The sequence below is a fragment of the Salmo salar genome, chromosome ssa02 (assembly GCF_905237065.1).
Source record: "Salmo salar chromosome ssa02, Ssal_v3.1, whole genome shotgun sequence".
Taxonomy (NCBI): domain Eukaryota; kingdom Metazoa; phylum Chordata; class Actinopteri; order Salmoniformes; family Salmonidae; genus Salmo; species Salmo salar.
This window is the reverse complement of record NC_059443.1, coordinates 24,532,089-24,553,106: the sequence shown is the minus strand read 5'-3', so window position 1 is coordinate 24,553,106 and position 21,018 is coordinate 24,532,089. Positions and strand designations below refer to the sequence as shown.

The 21,018-nt window shown below is 49.0% G+C and overlaps 1 protein-coding gene across 6 annotated transcripts in view; it reads left to right on the top strand.

Moving 5' to 3' along the window:
• The window catches only part of LOC106577561 (cell adhesion molecule 4-like), a 171,351-nt gene that overhangs the window by 118,958 nt on the left and 31,375 nt on the right, over positions 1-21,018 (top strand). The window contains exons 1-2 of one of the 6 annotated variants that reach the window (XM_014155738.2): positions 18,092-18,851; positions 19,504-19,715. The exons of 1 other annotated variant lie outside the window; for it this stretch is intronic. In XM_014155738.2, the coding sequence (XP_014011213.1) occupies positions 19,634-19,715 (82 nt within the window). In that variant the 5' untranslated portion in view covers positions 18,092-18,851; positions 19,504-19,633. Of the gene's footprint in view, positions 1-18,079; positions 19,716-21,018 lie in introns of those variants that run through there. 4 more of the 6 variants (XM_045713020.1, XM_045713022.1, XM_045713018.1 and 1 more) reach the window with 4 other exon arrangements.

Genomic DNA, 21,018 nt, shown 5'->3' with positions numbered 1-21,018 from the left:
CATACACACTCCTCTCTTCTCTATCATCATCATACACACTCCTCTCTTCTCTATCATTATCATACACACTCCTCTCTCTTCTCTATCATTATCATACACACTCCTCTCTTCTCTATCATTATCATACACACTCCTCTCTCTCTCTCATCTATCATTATCATACACACTCCTCTCTTCTCTATCATTATCATACACACTCCTCTCTTCTCTATCATTATCATACACACTCCTCTCTTCTCTATCATTATCATACACACTCCTCTCTCTCTCTCATCTATCATTATCATACACACTCCTCTCTCTATCATTATCATTATCATACACACTCCTCTCTTCTCTATCATTATCATACACACTCCTCTCTTCTCTATCATCATCATACACACTCCTCTCTTCTCTATCATTATCATACACACCCTCGCTCTTCTCTATCATTATCATACACACTCCTCTCTATCATCTATCATTATCATACACACTCCTCTCTTCTCTATCATTATCATACACACTCCTCTCTTCTCTATCATCATCATACACACTCCTCTCTTCTCTATCATTATCATACACACACCTCGCTCTTCTCTATCATTATCATACACACTCCTCTCTCTCCTCTATCATTATCATACACACCTCGTTCTTCTCTATCATTATCATACACACTCCTCTCTTCTCTATCATCACCATACACACTCCTCTCTTCTCTGTCATCATCATACACACTCCTCTCTCTTCTCTATCATCATCATACACACTCCTCTCTTCTCTATCATTATCATACACACTCATCTCTTCTCTATCATCATCATTCACACTCCTCTCTGCTCTGTCATCATCATACACACTCCTCTCTGTTCTCTATCATCATCATACACACTCCTCTCTTCTCTATCATTATCATACACACTCCTCTCTTCTCTATCATTATCATACACACTCCTCTCTTCTCTATCATTATCATACACACTCCTCCCTTCTCTATCATTATCATACACACTCCTCTCTCTCTCATCTATCATTATCATACACACTCCTCTCTTCTCTATCATCATCATACACACTCCTCTCTCTCTCATCTATCATTATCATACACACTCCTCTCTTCTCTATCATTATCATACACACTCCTCTCTCTCTCATCTATCATTATCATACACACTCCTCTCTTCTCTATCATCATCATACACACTCCTCTCTTCTCTATCATTATCATACACACACCTCGCTCTTCTCTATCATTATCATACACACTCCTCTCCTCTATCATTATCATACACACTCCTCTCTCTTCTCCTCTATCATTATCATACACACCTCGCTCTTCTCTATCATTATCATACACACTCCTCTCTTCTCTATCATCATCATACACACTCCTCTCTTCTCTGTCATCATCATACACACTCCTCTCTCTTCTCTATCATCATCATACACACTCCTCTCTTCTCTATCATCATCATACACACTCCTCTCTTCTCTATCATCATCATACACACTCCTCTCTTCTCTATCATCATCATACACACTCCTCTCTTCTCTATCATTATCATACACACTCCTCTCTTCTCTGTCCATCTCTTAACCTGGTCTCTCTGCCTGTCTGTCTCTGGACATGTTTTATGTATTACACTGTCCTGCCAATGTGTGTGTCTACAGGGTGTGTTTGTGGCTTTATGTGTGTGTGTGTGTGTGTGTGTGTGTGTGTGTGTGTGTGTGTGTGACTTTGGCTGTGTGTGTGGGTGTCCACAGTGTATGTCTGTTTATGCTTCAATCCACTACTTCCCATCTTGGTATGTCACAGCTATAAGGCCAGTAAGGCCAAGTTAACCTCTCTACCTCACATAGTCTCTCTCTTTCTCTCTCTTCACACTGAATAAACCTCTCTCTCCTCTCACACTCCCTCTCTCTGTTTCTCCTTCCTCTCTGCCTGACTGTGTTGTCTCCTCTCTTTCCTTCTCTCTCTCTCTTCCTTTCTCTCTCCACACTTTATAATTGTCCCTCTCTCTCTGTTCCTTTACTCCCCGGCACAGCAAGTGTTTGTGTGGCGGTATAAAGGTTGTTATGTGAGCTAGGTGTTAATTGGCCGAGGAGGTTCGTTAATATTCCCCTTTGCGATGTCAGGAACAGGGCCAGGAAACTGATGAGTCTGATTTTGAGAGAGAGCGATACTGGATAATAACATCTGCGTAGTACATAGTAACTTACTTATTATTAGTATTATTGTTATTACTATTATTGTTATTACTATTATTGTTGTTTATCATTCCAAATAGTAGTGGTATGGGTAGTAGGTTGATGGTAGTGATGGTGGTTGTAGTAGTAATGATGATGGTAGTTGTAGTACTGATGTAATGGTGAAGATGACCATTACAGTTAGTTGTAGTTTCATTTTCCATGTTTAGCTTTTTATATTTATTACATTTCTAATATATTGTTGTTATTTTTGTATTTAATTTTGTTTTTTTATTTACTACCATTTTATATTATTTGTTATTGTTTGTAATTGTATTACAATGTACAGTGGAGATAAAAAAAGTCTACACACCCCTGTTAAAATGCCAGGTTTTTGTGATGTAAAATAATGAGACAAAGATAAATCATGTCAGAACTTTTTCTACTGTTAATGTGACCTACAATGTGAACAATTCAATTGAAAAACAAACTGAAATCTTCGAGGGGGAAAAATGAAAAATAAAAACCTTACAATAACCTGGTTGCATAAGTGTGCCCACCCTCTTATAACTGGGGATGTGGCTGTGTTCAGAATTAACCAATCACATTCAAACTCATGTTAAATAGAAGTCATTACACACCTGCCATCATTTAAATTGACTCTGATTAATCACAAATAAAGTTCAGCTGTTCTAGTAGGATTTTCCTGACATTTTCTTAGTTGCATCTCAGAGCAAAAGCCATGGTCCGCAGAGAGCTTCCAAAGCATCAGAGGGATCTCATTGTTGAAAGATATCAGTCAGGAGAAGGGTACAAAATCATTTCCAAAGTATTACATATACCATGGAACACAGTGAAGACAGTCATCATCAAGTGGAGAAAATATGGCACCACAGAGACATTACCAAGAACTGGACATCCCTCCAAAATGTATGAAAAGACGAGAAGAAAACTGGTCAGGGAGGCTTCCAAGAGGCCTACAGCAACATTAAAGGAACTGCAGGAATTTCTGGCAAGTACTGGCTGTGTGCTACATGTGACAACAATCTCCCGTATTCTTCATATGAATGGGCTATGGGGTAGGGTGGCAAGACAGAAGCCTTTTCTTACAATGAAAAACATCCAAGCCCGGCTGAAGTTTGCAGAAACAAACATCAAGTCCCCCAAAAGCACGTGGGAAAATGTGTTATGGTCTAATGAAACCAAGGTTGAACTTTTTGGCCATAATTCCAAAAGGTATGTTTGGTGCAAAAACAACACTGCACATCACCCAAAGAACACCATACCCACAGTGAAGCATGGTGGTGGCAGCATCATGCTCGACCCCTACCTGCTACATCACACACCACAATGAACCCACCCTCGACCCCTACCAGCTACATCACACACCACAATGAACCCACCCTCGACCCCTACCAGCTACATCACACACCACAATGAACCCACCCTCGACCCCCTACCAGCTACATCACACACCACAATGAACCCACCCTTGACCCCTACCAGCTACATCACACACCACAATGAACCCACCCTCGACCCCCTACCAGCAACATCACACACCACAATGAACCCACCCTCGACCCCCTACAAGCTACATCACACCACAATGAACCCACCCTCGACCCCCTACCAGCTACATCACACACCACAATGAACCCACCCTCGACCCCTACCAGCTACATCACACACCACAATGAACCCACCCTCAACCCCCTACCAGCTACATCACACCACAATGAACCCACCCTCGACCCCTACCAGCTACATCACACACCACAATGAACCCACCCTCGACCCCTACCAGCTACATCACACACCACAATGAACCCACCTCCTCGACCCCCTACCAGCTACATCACACCACAATGAACCCACACTCGACCCCCTACCAGCTACATCACACACCACAATGAACCCAACCTCGACCCCCTACCAGCTACATCACACCACAATGAACCCACCCTCGACCCCCTACCAGCTACATCACACACCACAATGAACCCACCCTCGACCCCTACCAGCTACATCACACACCACAACGAACCCACCCTCGACCCCCTACCAGCTACATCACACCACAATGAACCCACCCTCGACCCCCTACCAGCTACATCACACACCACAATGAACCCACCCTCGACCCCCCTACCAGCTACATCACACACCACAATGAACCCACCCTCGACCCCTACCAGCTACATCACACACCACAATGAACCCACCCTCGACCCCCTACCAGCTACATCACACACCACAATGAACCCACCCTCGACCCCCTACCAGCTACATCACACACCACAATGAACCCACCCTCGACCCCCTACCACCTACATCACACACCACAATGAACCCACCCTCGACCCCCTACCAGCTACATCACACACCACAATGAACCCACCTCGACCCCTACCAGCTACATCACACACCACAATGAACCCACCCTCGACCCCTACCAGCTACATCACACACCACAATGAACCCACCCTCGACCCCTACCAGCTACATCACACACCACAATGAACCCACCCTCGACCCCTACCAGCTACATCACACACCACAATGAACCCACCCTCGACCCCTACCAGCTACATCACACACCACAATGAACCCACCCTCGACCCCCTACCAGCTACATCACACACCACAATGAAACCACCCTCGACCCCTACCAGCTACATCACACCACAATGAACCCACCCTCGACCCCTACCAGCTACATCACACACCACAATGAAACCACCCTCGACCCCTACCAGCTACATCACACACCACAATGAACCCACCCTCGACCCCTACCAGCTACATCACACACCACAATGAATCCACCCTCGACCCCTACCAGCTACATCACACACCACAATGAAACCACCCTCGACCCCTACCAGCTACATCACACACAACAATGAACCCACCCTCGACCCCTACCAGCTACATCACACACCACAATGAACCCACCCTCGACCCCTACCAGCTACATCACACACCACAATGAACCCACCCTCGACCCCCTACCAGCTACATCACACACCACAATGAACCCACCTCGACCCCTACCAGCTACATCACACCACAATGAACCCACCCTCGACCCCCTACCAGCTACATCACACACCACAATGAACCCACCTCGACCCCTACCAGCTACATCACACCACAATGAACCCACCCTCGACCCCCTACCAGCTACATCACACACCACAATGAACCCACCCTCGACCCCTACCAGCTACATCACACACCACAATGAACCCACCCTCGACCCCTACCAGCTACATCACACCACAATGAACCCACCCTCGACCCCTACCAGCTACATCACACACCACAATGAAACCACCCTCGACCCCTACCAGCTACATCACACCACAATGAACCCACCCTCGACCCCCTACCAGCTACATCACACACCGCAATGAATCCACCCTCGACCCCTACCAGCTACATCACACACCACAATGAAACCACCTCGACCCCTACCAGCTACATCACACACCACAATGAACCCACCCTCGACCCCTACCAGCTACATCACACACCACAATGAACCCACCCTCGACCCCTACCAGCTACATCACACACCACAATGAACCCACCCTCGACCCCCTACCAGCTACATCACACACCACAATGAACCCACCCTCGACCCCCTACCAGCTACATCACACCACAATGAACCCACCCTCGACCCCCTACCAGCTACATCACACACCACAATGAACCCACCCTCGACCCCTACCAGCTACATCACACCACAATGAACCCACCCTCGACCCCTACCAGCTACATCACACACCACAATGAACCCACCCTCGACCCCTACCAGCTACATCACACGCCACAATGAACCCACCCTCGACCCCTACCAGCTACATCACACCACAATGAACCCACCCTCGACCCCTACCAGCTACATCACACGCCACAATGAACCCACCCTCGACCCCTACCAGCTACATCACACGCCACAATGAACCCACCCTCGACCCCCTACCAGCTACATCACACGCCACAATGAACCCACCCTCGACCCCTACCAGCTACTTCACACACCACAATGAACCCACCCTCGACCCCCTACCAGCTACATCACACACCACAATGAACCCACCCTCGACCCCCTACCAGCTACATCACACCACAATGAACCCACCTCGACCCCCTACCAGCTACATCACACACCACAATGAACCCACCCTCGACCCCTACCAGCTACATCACACACCACAACGAACCCACCTCGACCCCTACCAGCTACATCACACACCACAATGAACCCACCTCGACCCCTACCAGCTACATCACACACCACAATGAACCCACCCTCGACCCCTACCAGCTACATCACACACCACAATGAACCCACCCTCGACCCCCTACCAGCTACATCACACACCACAATGAACCCACCCTCGACCCCCTACCAGCTACATCACACCACAATGAACCCACCTCGACCCCCTACCAGCTACATCACACACCACAATGAACCCACCCTCGACCCCTACCAGCTACATCACACACCACAATGAACCCACCCTCGACCCCTACCAGCTACATCACACACCACAATGAACCCACCTCGACCCCTACCAGCTACATCACACACCACAATGAACCCACCCTCGACCCCTACCAGCTACATCACACACCACAATGAACCCACCCTCGACCCCTACCAGCTACATCACACACCACAATGAACCCACCCTCGACCCCTACCAGCTACATCACACACCACAATGAACCCACCCTCGACCCCTACCAGCTACATCACACACCACAATGAACCCACCCTCGACCCCTACCAGCTACATCACACACCACAATGAACCCACCCTCGACCCCCTACCAGCTACATCACACACCACAATGAACCCACCCTCGACCCCCTACCAGCTACATCACACCCACAATGAACCCACCCTCGACCCCTACCAGCTACATCACACACCACAATGAACCCACCCTCGACCCCCTACCAGCTACATCACACCACAATGAACCCACCCTCGACCCCTACCAGCTACATCACACACCACAATGAACCCACCCTCGACCCCTACCAGCTACATCACACACCACAATGAACCCACCCTCGACCCCTACCAGCTACATCACACACCACAATGAACCCACCCTCGACCCCTACCAGCTACATCACACACCACAATGAACCCACCCTCGACCCCTACCAGCTACATCACACACCACAATGAACCCACCCTCGACCCCTACCAGCTACATCACACACCACAATGAACCCACCCTCGACCCCTACCAGCTACATCACACACCACAATGAACCCACCCTCGACCCCTACCAGCTACATCACACACCACAACGAACCCACCCTCGACCCCCTACCAGCTACATCACACACCACAATGAACCCACCCTCGACCCCCTACCAGCTACATCACACACCACAATGAACCCACCCTCGACCCCCTACCAGCTACATCACACCACAATGAACCCACCCTCGACCCCCTACCAGCTACATCACACACCACAATGAACCCACCTCGACCCCCTACCAGCTACATCACACCCACAATGAACCCACCCTCGACCCCCTACCAGCTACATCACACACCACAATGAACCCACCCTCGACCCCTACCAGCTACATCACACACCACAATGAACCCACCCTCGACCCCTACCAGCTACATCACACCACAATGAACCCACCCTCGACCCCTACCAGCTACATCACACACCACAATGAACCCACCCTCGACCCCTACCAGCTACATCACACGCACAATGAACCCACCCTCGACCCCTACCAGCTACATCACACACCACAATGAACCCACCCTCGACCCCTACCAGCTACATCACACGCCACAATGAACCCACCCTCGACCCCCTACCAGCTACATCACACGCCACAATGAACCCACCCTCGACCCCCTACCAGCTACATCACACACCACAATGAACCCACCCTCGACCCCTACCAGCTACATCACACCACAATGAACCCACCCTCGACCCCCTACCAGCTACATCACACACCACAATGAACCCACCCTCGACCCCCTACCAGCTACATCACACACCACAATGAACCCACCTCGACCCCCTACCAGCTACATCACACACCACAATGAACCCACCCTCGACCCCTACCAGCTACATCACACACCACAATGAACCCACCCTCGACCCCTACCAGCTACATCACACACCACAATGAACCCACCCTCGACCCCTACCAGCTACATCACACACCACAATGAACCCACCCTCGACCCCTACCAGCTACATCACACCACAATGAACCCACCCTCGACCCCTACCAGCTACATCACACACCACAATGAACCCACCCTCGACCCCTACCAGCTACATCACACACCACAATGAACCCACCCTCGACCCCTACCAGCTACATCACACACCACAATGAACCCACCCTCGACCCCTACCAGCTACATCACACACCACAATGAACCCACCCTCGACCCCTACCAGCTACATCACACACCACAATGAACCCACCCTCGACCCCTACCAGCTACATCACACACCACAATGAACCCACCCTCGACCCCTACCAGCTACATCACACCACAATGAACCCACCTCGACCCCTACCAGCTACATCACACACCACAATGAACCCACCCTCGACCCCCTACCAGCTACATCACACACCACAATGAACCCACCCTCGACCCCCTACCAGCTACATCACACACCACAATGAACCCACCCTCGACCCCTACCAGCTACATCACACCACAATGAACCCACCCTCGACCCCCTACCAGCTACATCACACACCACAATGAACCCACCCTCGACCCCCTACCAGCTACATCACACACCACAATGAACCCACCCTCGACCCCTACCAGCTACATCACACCACAATGAACCCACCCTCGACCCCTACCAGCTACATCACACACCACAATGAACCCACCCTCGACCCCTACCAGCTACATCACACACCACAATGAACCCACCCTCGACCCCTACCAGCTACATCACACCACAATGAACCCACCCTCGACCCCTACCAGCTACATCACACACCACAATGAAACCACCCTCGACCCCTACCAGCTACATCACACACCACAATGAACCCACCCTCCACCCCTACCAGCTACATCACACACCACAATGAACCCACCCTCGACCCCTACCAGCTACATCACACCACAATGAACCCACCCTCGACCCCTACCAGCTACATCACACACCACAATGAACCCACCCTCGACCCACTACCAGCTACATCACACCACAATGAACCCACCCTCGACCCCTACCAGCTACATCACACACCACAATGAACCCACCCTCGACCCCTACCAGCTACATCACACACCACAATGAACCCACCCTCGACCCCTACCAGCTACATCTCACACCACAATGAACCCACCCTCGACCCCTACTAGCTACATCACACACCACAATGAACCCACCCTCGACCCCTACCAGCTACATCACACACCACAATGAACCCACCCTCGACCCCTACCAGCTACATCACACACCACAATGAACCCACCCTCGACCCCTACCAGCTACATCACACACCACAATGAACCCACCCTCGACCCCTACCAGCTACATCACACACCACAATGAACCCACCCTCGACCCCTACCAGCTACATCACACCACAATGAACCCACCCTCCACCCCTACCAGCTACATCACACACCACAATGAACCCACCCTCGACCCCTACCAGCTACATCACACCACAATGAACCCACCCTCGACCCCTACCAGCTACATCACACACCACAATGAACCCACCCTCGACCCACTACCAGCTACATCACACCACAATGAACCCACGCTCGACCCCTACCAGCTACATCACACACCACAATGAACCCACCCTCGACCCCTACCAGCTACATCACACACCACAATGAACCCACCCTCGACCCCTACTAGCTACATCACACACCACAATGAACCCACCCTCGACCCCTACCAGCTACATCACACACCACAATGAACCCACCCTCGACCCCTACCAGCTACATCACACACCACAATGAACCCACCCTCGACCCCTACCAGCTACATCACACACCACAATGAACCCACCCTCGACCCCTACCAGCTACATCACACACCACAATGAACCCACCCTCGACCCCTACCAGCTACATCACACACCACAATGAACCCACCCTCGACCCCTACCAGCTACATCACACACCACAATGAACCCACCCTCGACCCCTACCAGCTACATCACACACCACAATGAACCCACCCTCGACCCCTACCAGCTACATCACACACCACAATGAACCCACCCTCGACCCCTACCAGCTACATCACACACCACAATGAACCCACCCTCGACCCCTACCAGCTACATCACACACCACAATGAACCCACCCTCGACCCCTACCAGCTACATCACACACCACAATGAACCCACCCTCGACCCCTACCAGCTACATCACACCACAATGAACCCACCCTCGACCCCTACCAGCTACATCACACACCACAATGAACCCACCCTCGACCCACTACCAGCTACATCACACCACAATGAACCCACCCTCGACCCCTACCAGCTACATCACACACCACAATGAACCCACCCTCGACCCCTACCAGCTACATCACACACCACAATGAACCCACCCTCGACCCCTACCAGCTACATCACACACCACAATGAACCCACCCTCGACCCATACCAGCTACATCACACACCACAATGAACCCACCCTCGACCCCTACCAGCTACATCACACACCACAATGAACCCACCCTCGACCCCTACCAGCTACATCACACACCACAATGAACCCACCCTCGACCCCTACCAGCTACATCACACACCGTGTAGCACGCAGCAACAGAAAGACACTCCTCAGTCGGCAACATAAGCATGGGCCCTGACACACACAGCACACCCCCTATACACACACCGGCCTGTCTGCCCAGCTCACAGAGGGTGGAGAAGCTTAGCTCACCTCAGGATGGTAGGTAGAACAGGGATAACGAGGCATCCTCACCACAGGTTTCTCTGTATGGACAGATAACACCCTACACTAGATGAGTTGTTAGTGCTCTGGATTAAACCTGCTGCTTTGACTGCAGCAGATCTTCTTCAGTTGCCATGTAGACTGGGATCGTGTTGTGGTGTACAGGCTGGGTAGTGGCTGTTAAATGCAGGGTTTAATAGTATCCATACATTGTTGCTGTGACTTTTCTAATGAGGGCAGTTCACAGAGAACGTGTTGGATTACATTATGGCTGCAGGAGCGGCGTTAACGTTAGCTAGAGCTGTGGCTGTAGAGAGACAAACAACAGGGAGAGTTGGGGACTGTCATGTGATGTATGTGCTTAGGCATAGACACACACTCATGTACGTGCATGCTCACACACGCACGTCATACACACACACACTTGCTCTCGCTCACTCTCACACACACACAAAGAGACAGTTCACCCTCTCACTCTCACACATATAAAGAGACAGTTCCCCCCTCACTCTCACACACATACAAAGAGACAGCTCTCACTCTCATACACACACAAAGAGACAGTTCACCCTCTCACTCTCACACACATACAAAGAGACAGCTCTCACTCTCATACACACACAAAGAGACAGTTCACCCTCTCACTCTCACACACATACAAAGAGACATCTCTCACTCTCACACACATACAAAGAGACATCTCTCACTCTCACACACATACAAAGAGACAGCTCTCACTCTCATACACACACACAAAGAGACAGTTCACCCTCTCACTCTCACACACATACAAAGAGACAGTTCCCCACTCACTTTCACACACATACAAAGGGACAGTTCTCACTCTCACACACATACAGAGACAGTTCCCCCTCTCACTCTCACACACATACAGAGACAGTTCCCCCTCTCACTCTCACACACATACAGAGACAGTTCCCCTCTCTCACTCTCACACACATACAGAGACAGTTCCCCTCTCTCACTCTCACACACATATAAAGAGACAGTTCCCCTCTCTCACTCTCACACACATATAAAGAGACAGTTCCCCTCTCTCACTCTCACACACATATAAAGGGACAGTTCCCCCTCTCACTCTCACACACATACAGAGACAGTTCCCCTCTCTCACTCTCACACACATACAGAGACAGTTCCCCCACACTCTCACACACATACAGAGACAGTTCCCCCTCTCACTCTCACACACATACAGAGACAGTTCCCCTCTCTCACTCTCACACACATACAGAGACAGTTCCCCCTCTCACTCTCACACACATACAGAGACAGTTCCCCTCTCTCACTCTCACACACATACAGAGACAGTTCCCCTCTCTCACTCTCACACACATACAGAGACAGTTCCCCCTCTCACTCTCACACACATACAAAGGGACAGTTCCCCTCTCTCACTCTCACACACATACAGAGACAGTTCCCCCTCTCACTCTCACACACATACAAAGGGACAGTTCTCCGTCTCACTCTCACACACATACAAAGAGACAGTTCCCCCTCTCACTCTCTCCTTCTCGCTCCATCTCCAAGCCCATAGCAACAAACCCCTACACCTACTGTAACACACACACACATACACACACACACACACACACACACACACACACACACACACACACACACACACACACACACACACACACAGAAGAGAAATGTTATCTCAGATGAACTGATAGTATCTGGTGCATCAGACACTCAGCCAGACCCAGCCCCAACTGTTTGTTCAGAGATATCCCACAACCCCCCCATGCTGCTCACTCCGCCACGGGCGCTGCCTGCCTCAGTACTGGTAGTGTATCCATGGTAGTGAGAGCACTTACTCTTTTAATATCTCCGGTATTAAATGCTGGAGGTGACCTCACCGCCATGCTTAAGCAGCCGGGGATCCGTGGAAGGATGTTGGAGTGCTTAATATTTTCATCACACCGCTGATTTAAGCCCCTTAAATGCTTTGGCAACACTTATTCCATTGTGTTGCCAATGAAGCCTATAACACATTTGATTTGGACGAGGAACTGGGGGAGAGGGATGGGGACAGCATTGGCTTTCCGCACACTGCGACAAAACACACACGCATGTGTACATACATACACACTTGCATGCGCACTGGTAGATACACACACACAGACACGCACACAGATGACTGTATCATAATGCGAGAGCATGTCTAGTTCAAATCAAATCAAATCAAATGTGTTTATATAGCCCTTCAGAAGCTTCATCAGAACACCATTACCCCACCTCCACTCTATAACAGACATCAGAACACCATTATCCCACCTCCACTCTATAACAGACATCAGAACACCATTACCCCACCTCCACTCTATAACAGACATCAGAACACCATTATCCCACCTCCACTCTATAACAGACATCAGAACACCATTACCCCACCTCCACTCTATAACAGACATCAAAACACCATTACCCCACCTCCACTCTATAACAGACATCAGAACACCATTACCCCACCTCCACTCTATAACAGACATCAGAACACCATTACCCCACCTCCACTCTATAACAGACATCAGAACACCATTACCCCACCTCCACTCTATAACAGACATCAGAACACCATTACCCCACATCCACTCTATAACAGACATCAGAACACCATTACCCCACCTCCACTCTATAACAGACATCAGAACACCATTACCCCACCTCCACTCTATAACAGACATCAGAACACCATTACCCCACCTCCACTCTATAACAGACATCAGAACACCATTACCACACCTCCACTCTATAACAGACATCAGAACACCATTACCCCACCTCCACTCTATAACAGACATCAGAACACCATTACCACACCTCCACTCTATAACAGACATCAGAACACCATTACCCCACATCCACTCTATAACAGACATCAGAACACCATTACCCCACCTCCACTCTATAACAGACATCAGAACACCATTACCCCACCTCCACTCTATAACAGACATCAGAACACCATTACCCCACCTCCACTCTATAACAGACATCAGAACACCATTACCCCACCTCCACTCTATAACAGACATCAGAACACCATTACCCCACCTCCACTCTATAACAGACATCAGAACACCATTACCCCACCTCCACTCTATAACAGACATCAGAACACCATTACCCCACCTCCACTCTATAACAGACATCAGAACACCATTACCACACCTCCACTCTATAACAGACATCAGAACACCATTGCCCCACCTCCACTCTATAACAGACATCAGAACACCATTACCCCACCTCCACTCTATAACAGACATCAGAACACCATTGCCCCACCTCCACTCTATAACAGACATCAGAACACCATTACCCCACCTCCACTCTATAACAGACATCAGAACACCATTACCCCACCTCCACTCTATAACAGACATCAGAACACCATTACCCCACCTCCACTCTATAACAGACATCAGAACACCATTACCCCACCTCCACTCTATAACAGACATCAAATCAAATCAAATCAAATGTGTTTATATAGCCCTTCTTACATCAGCTGATATCTCAAAGTGCTGTACAGAAACCCAGCCTAAAACCCCAAACAGCAAGCAATGCAGGTGTAGAAGCACGGTGGCTAGGAAAAACTCCCTAGAAAGGCCAAAACCTAGGAAGAAACCTAGAGAGGAACCAGGCTATGAGGGGTGGCCAGTCCTCTTCTGGCCGTGCCGGGTGGAGATTATAACAGAACATGGCCAAGATGTTCAAATGTTCATAAATGACCAGCATGGTCAAATAATAATAATCACAGTAGTTGTCGAGGGTGCAACAAGTCAGCACCTCAAGAGTAAATGTCAGTTGGCTTTTCATAGCCGATCATTGAGAGTATCTCTACCGCTCCTGCTGTTTCTAGAGAGTTGAAAACAGCAGGTCTGGGACAGGTAGCACGTCCGGTGAACAGGTCAGGGTTCCATAGCCGCAGGCAGAACAGTTGAAACTGGAGCAGCAGCACAGCCAGGTGGACTGGGGACAGCAAGGAGTCATCGATGTCAGGTAGTCCTGAGGCATGGTCCTAGGGCTCAGGACCTCCGAGAGAAAGAAAGAAAGAGAGAATTAGAGTGAGCATTCTTAAATTCACACAAGACACCGGATAAGACAGGAGAAATACTCCAGATATAACAGACTGAACCTAGCCCCCCGGCACATAAACTACTGCAGCATAAATACTGGAGGCTGAGACAGGAGGGGTCAGGAGATACTGTGGCCCCGTCCGATGATACCCCCGGACAGGGCCAAACAGGCAGGATATAACCCCACCCACTTTGCCAAAGCGCAGCCCCCAAGTTCAACCACCAACTTACCATCCTGAGACAAGGCCGAGTATAGCCCACAAAGATCTCCGCCACGGCAGAACCCAAGGGGGGGCGCCAACCCAGACAGGAAGACCACGTCAGTGACTCAACCCACTCAAGTGACGCACCCCTCCTAGGGACGGCATGGAAGAGCACCAGTAAGCCAGTGACTCAGTCCCTGTAATAGGGTTAGAGGCAGAGAATCCCAGTGGAGAGAGGGGAACCGGCCAGGCAGAGACAGCAAGGGCGGTTCGTTGCTCCAGATTCTTTCCGTTCACCTTCACACTCCTGGGCCAGACTACACCCAATCATAGGACCTACTGAAGAGATGAGTCTTCAATAAAGACTTAAAGGTTGAGACCGAGTCTGCATCTCTCCCATGGGTAGGCAGACCATTCCATAAAAATGGAGCTCTATAGGAGAAAGCCCTGCCTCCAGCTGTTTGCTTAGAAATTCTAGGGACAATTAGGACGGCTGCGTCTTGTGACCGTAGCGTACGTGTAGGTATGCTTTGTAGGTTAGCAGTAAAACCTTGAAATCAGCCCTTGCCTTAACAGGAAGCCGGTGTAGGGAGGCTAGCACTGGAGTAATATGATCAAATCTTTTGGTTCTAGTCAGGATTCTAGCAGCCGTATTTATCACCAACTGAAGTTTATTTAGTGCTTTATCCAGGTAGCAGGAAAGTAGAGCATTGCAGTAGTCCAACCTAGAAGTAACAAAAGCATGGATAAATCTTTCTGCATCATTTTTGGACAGAAATTTTCTGATTTTTGCAATGTTATGTAGATGGAAAAAAGCTGTCCTTGAAACAGTCTTGATATGTTCTTCAAAAGAGAGATCAGGATCACGCCGAGGTCCTTCACAGTTTTATTTGAGACGAATAGTTGAATACATTAGACATTGTGTGGAATATGAATATGGTTTGTGACAGATGCAGATGACAGAGGGAGATTCATCTGAACTGTTCAGGGACTGGAGCAGTGTGGTACTGGTGAGGGCAGTAGCCGACTCACATTTAGTTAGTACAACACAGCATAACACTGTGGAATGTTTTCCTCCCCAATGGTTTTGCAGTGGGGTGTTTTGGACTTGGTTGTGACGAGTAACTGTGCATGCTCGACCTGGCCTAGGGGTGGTCAGTAGTAACTGTGCATGCTCGACCTGGCCTAGGGGTGGTCAGTAGTAACTGTGCATGCTCGACCTGGCCTAGGGGTGGTCAGTAGTAACTGTGCATGCTCGACCTGGCCTAGGGGTGGTCAGTAGTAACTGTGCATGCTCGACCTGGCCTAGGGGTGGTCAGTAGTAACTGTGCATGCTCGACCTGGCCTAGGGGTGGTCAGTAGTAACTGTGCATGCTCGACCTGGCCTAGGGGTGGTCAGTAGTATCCTAGTGGTTAGAGAGGTGGAGATGTAGGAAAATGTCACCATGCAATCCAAGGTACCATATGCCGTTGTGCCCTTAAGCAAGGCATGTCTCACTTCCCTGCAGTCAAATAACCTAGTGGCCTCATGGGTGGAATGTTATTCATATTTTTCAAAATTTCATAATGAAAAAACGTTGTTTTACACCGAACAATCTGGTGTTTCTATGTCAAACGGTTTTGTTATATTTCAGTCTTCTGTGACGTATATAAAGTGTAATATTAGGATGCAAACTCTATATCTGACATGGTACAGGTGTCTTCTTCTTTTAAGCCCATAACCATGTGTGTGAGGTGTATATTTTGGTTTGAAAGTAAATTTGTTTAAGACTACCAAGAATCACTCTGACCCTGACTTAGCCCACTGCAGTAAAGGTTAACCCCTGAATGCCGGGTAGAGCAAAATATACGTTTGTGTTATGACAGATGGAGTAGAAATTTACTAGCCTACTGTGAGCAAACCCTGTGATTTCTTAGTGGCATACATGTATGTCTCATTACTGTGTTAAAGACTGGCAGTAACAGAGTGTATTTACAGTCTCATCAAGCACTAACTGACATCAACAGCAGCCACAGTCACATGCTCACAAATGCATGAAAACACGAACATGCTACCAAACACACATACAAACACACACTGTTCTAATAACACGCATACAGACACACACACACACACTGTTCTGAGAACACGCATACAGACACACACACATGCAGCCATTATGGACTGTCTTAATACAGCGACTATAAAACAGGCCATTGGACAGTGAGGACCTCTATGAGGTTTGTGTCTCTCTGCCTCTCCATCTCTCTGTCTGTCTGTCTCCCTGTCTCCCTGTCTCTCTGTCTCTCTGTCTCTGGGTTTCAACTGAGGGATTGTAGGGGAAGAAGGCCTTGCCACTAAACATCCTTAACAGACCCAGCTATATACCCTGTCTGAATGGACTGCTGGGCGGTCACACACACAGCCAATGTTCTCTGACCTGAAAGACAGTCATTGTCGCATCCACACCCCAAACCTTCACAAAATAACTAAAATGCTAAATATGCATCCACGGACTAACACACACACACTTACACACACTGATAGAGAGTGGAAGCAGGCAGGCTGTGGGAGGAGAGCAGGGGTTATATAAACCAGACACAGACGGACAGATAGCTGACACTACTCTGGGATATACTGAACATATACTGAACATATACTGAACATATACTGAACATATACTGAACATATACTGAACATATACTGAACGACAGAGAGGAAGAGGAAGAGGAAACAACCAGGAACTAAAGCACTGTCCCACTATATTGACCTGACTGAGGATAGAGAGAGAGGGGACGACAAGATAACAAAACAACCATAACGAGAGAGGGGGATGAGATGAGAAGAGGAAACACGGAATAGACTTTGTTTGGATCAGAGGGACAGTATTGTTTCCGAGCTACAACGACAGCGAGCACAGAGCAATTTCCTTGGTGTCAGGTTCTGGTGTGGTTGCTGTTAGGGACGTGGAGGTTCCATGCTACTTCAGTGCCATTGACAGTGCCAGGGCACGCGGTGTGGTAGCGGTAGCATTGACTGGCTAATTGCGGACAGAAGGCAGAGGACTTTGTAGCAATCTGGGGATGACACCGCTGTTCTCCTCAATCAGATAGTGTTCAGCGAGGTGGTGCCGCTGCAGTCCGGTCACCCTCAGTAAGCTATACGCTCTCCGGGCCGGGCCCTCGCCGCTGCTGCATTAGGAGCTGCCAATCAGAACCAACAACCAACTCCGCACGGACCGCAGCAGCTGAACTGAGCTCACTGACAGAGCGGGTAGTGAACACGAGACTCAACACAGGGACTGAACATAGTGACTGGAAGCAACCGTGTGCAGCAGAGAGAGACATTGTGCTACTGTATAATCATACAGAAGGATGACACATATAAAGGTTATACTGTAGGTCTACAGTGGGAGGGTTAGATAGATAGAGAGATAGCCTATAGAGTAATGCTATGTGTGATACTGTTGGCTGTTTAAGTCACACAGGGAGACAGTAGTCATTTGTCAAGCAGTTACCATCACAGCTGGAGACGGTGATGTGTGATAGTGAACAGTGGGAGACAATTTAGCTGATGACATGTTTGTGTTGTCAAAAGTATCATGTGTGGGGATGGAGCCCAGAGTTGAGAGATATGAGTACAGAAACAGCTTCATGTACAGTACAGTATAATGACTTGTTTCAGATGGTTTACTCCGATGTGTCTGTCTGGCTGATGTAGAGTAAAGATATTGGTTTGTTTGGTATTGGGTTTCTGGTCTGTGGTTTGCCGTTTCACTGGTTCTAGCCTGTTGGTTTGTATCATTGCTTTGTTCCATTGATTTGATGTTTAGTTATGTAGTCCTACACAGCAGTGCAGCTCTGTTTGCAGGCAGTCATTTGGCTAATTGTGTGGTGATAGTTAGTAGCAACGTTGTAAGACATTCTAGATCTACGCTGTGGTGATGTTAGATCGCTGGTATTTTATCAGAAGACTGTAGCTCTGAAGAATCGTGCGTGTTGTGTACTGGTAAAAACCCGGCTTTGTTGTGTGTCACTGCAGCCCTAGCTGTGCTCTGCTGGACTCTGCTGTGCTCTGTTGGGCTCTGCTGTGCTCCGCTCTGCTGTACGGCGGCTGTGTCCTGTGTCACAGAGGAAGCATTGATCAGACAGCTACTGAGGCTCAATACACAATGAGGCCTGGCCCGAGATCTCTTCTCCTCCCAACCCCCCTCTCCCTCTCCCTGCGTGCCCTGGTCCTGCTCTGCCTTGCGCGTAAGTCACACACACTTGCATGTGCAATGCACATTTTTTCCTGTTGCTGTAAGATTTTCCTGCTGTAGCAAACTGGCTCAAATGTAAGATCCTATATCTGTACCCACACTGACTCACCTCACTACATCAAGCTAGATGATCTATCTTTCCATCTTTCACCTCTCAGTGGGATAATTGTGGCCAACACGTGATAATGGGAAGATCGGGAGATTTAATAAATGTCATGAAAGTGGGGAAAGCTATAGAGTGAGGGAAATTGAAGACAAGACACTTAGGGATAGAAAGATAGAGTGGACCGAGAGAAAAGCAGAGTGTGAATGAACTCTCAAATCTCTATGATTTAGGTGTGAATTTTCAATAAGCATTATGTATGAGCAGAGTGCTATAGAGAGGAGGGATACACCCGGGCTATAGGACTGGGGAAATGGGGAAACACACAAACCGGGATGGAGGATTACAGTTAAAAGAGGCAAGGGATGAGGAGGGAGGGAGGGAGGGATGGCGGGAGGGAGGGAGGGAGGGAATGGAAGACAGTAGAAGAGCGAGAGAATGAGGAAGAGGGGTGGAAAGAGAGAGCGAATTCGTTTTTTTAGCCTTGGCAAGGAGTCTGGGTTATATAATTCGTGCCAATGAAGCAGTTTTGGGTGAGCAGTGAGCAGGAGGAGGGAGACTGGCCAGGTAGAGGGATTGATGCGGCGGGGGGGGTTAAGACTCTCTCCTCTTGGCCGCTGTGAATCTCCAGCGTGGTATCAACGTGTAATGGGCCTGTACATTTTCCTTAAGCTGCCCTTGTTGTGCATGGCAGTCATTGCCAGAGCAGTGTTGTGCTGTGACGGCTCGTCATAAACACCATGGCTAACCAGCTTTAGCTGTTTAAAGGACTGCATACACACTGGTGGAAAATAGAAAGTGGTAAAGAGAGAAGGGATTGGAAGAGAGGGATGGGTTTTGAAGGACATGGGGGTAATATAGTGAGAGGAGAGTGAGGTGAGTGGATAGAGAGAGCGAGAAAGTGTGAGGTATTTAGAGAGAGATAGAGAGATGAGATGAGCAGAGTGGTAGGGAGAGAGGGAATGGGGTCATGGAAATAGGGTGAAGGTCATAAAGAACATGAAGTTCAAAACATAGCTGTGAGAAGGATGGGAAGGGTGAACAGAGATGTGAGATGAGGTAGAGAAGAGAGGAGCAGTGAGAAGAGAGGAGTGTAATGAGGTAGAGTAGAGAGGAGCAGTGAGAAGAGAGGAGTGTAATGAGGTAGAGAAGATGTGTGAGAAAGGAATATACAAAAGGGAGTACAGATCAT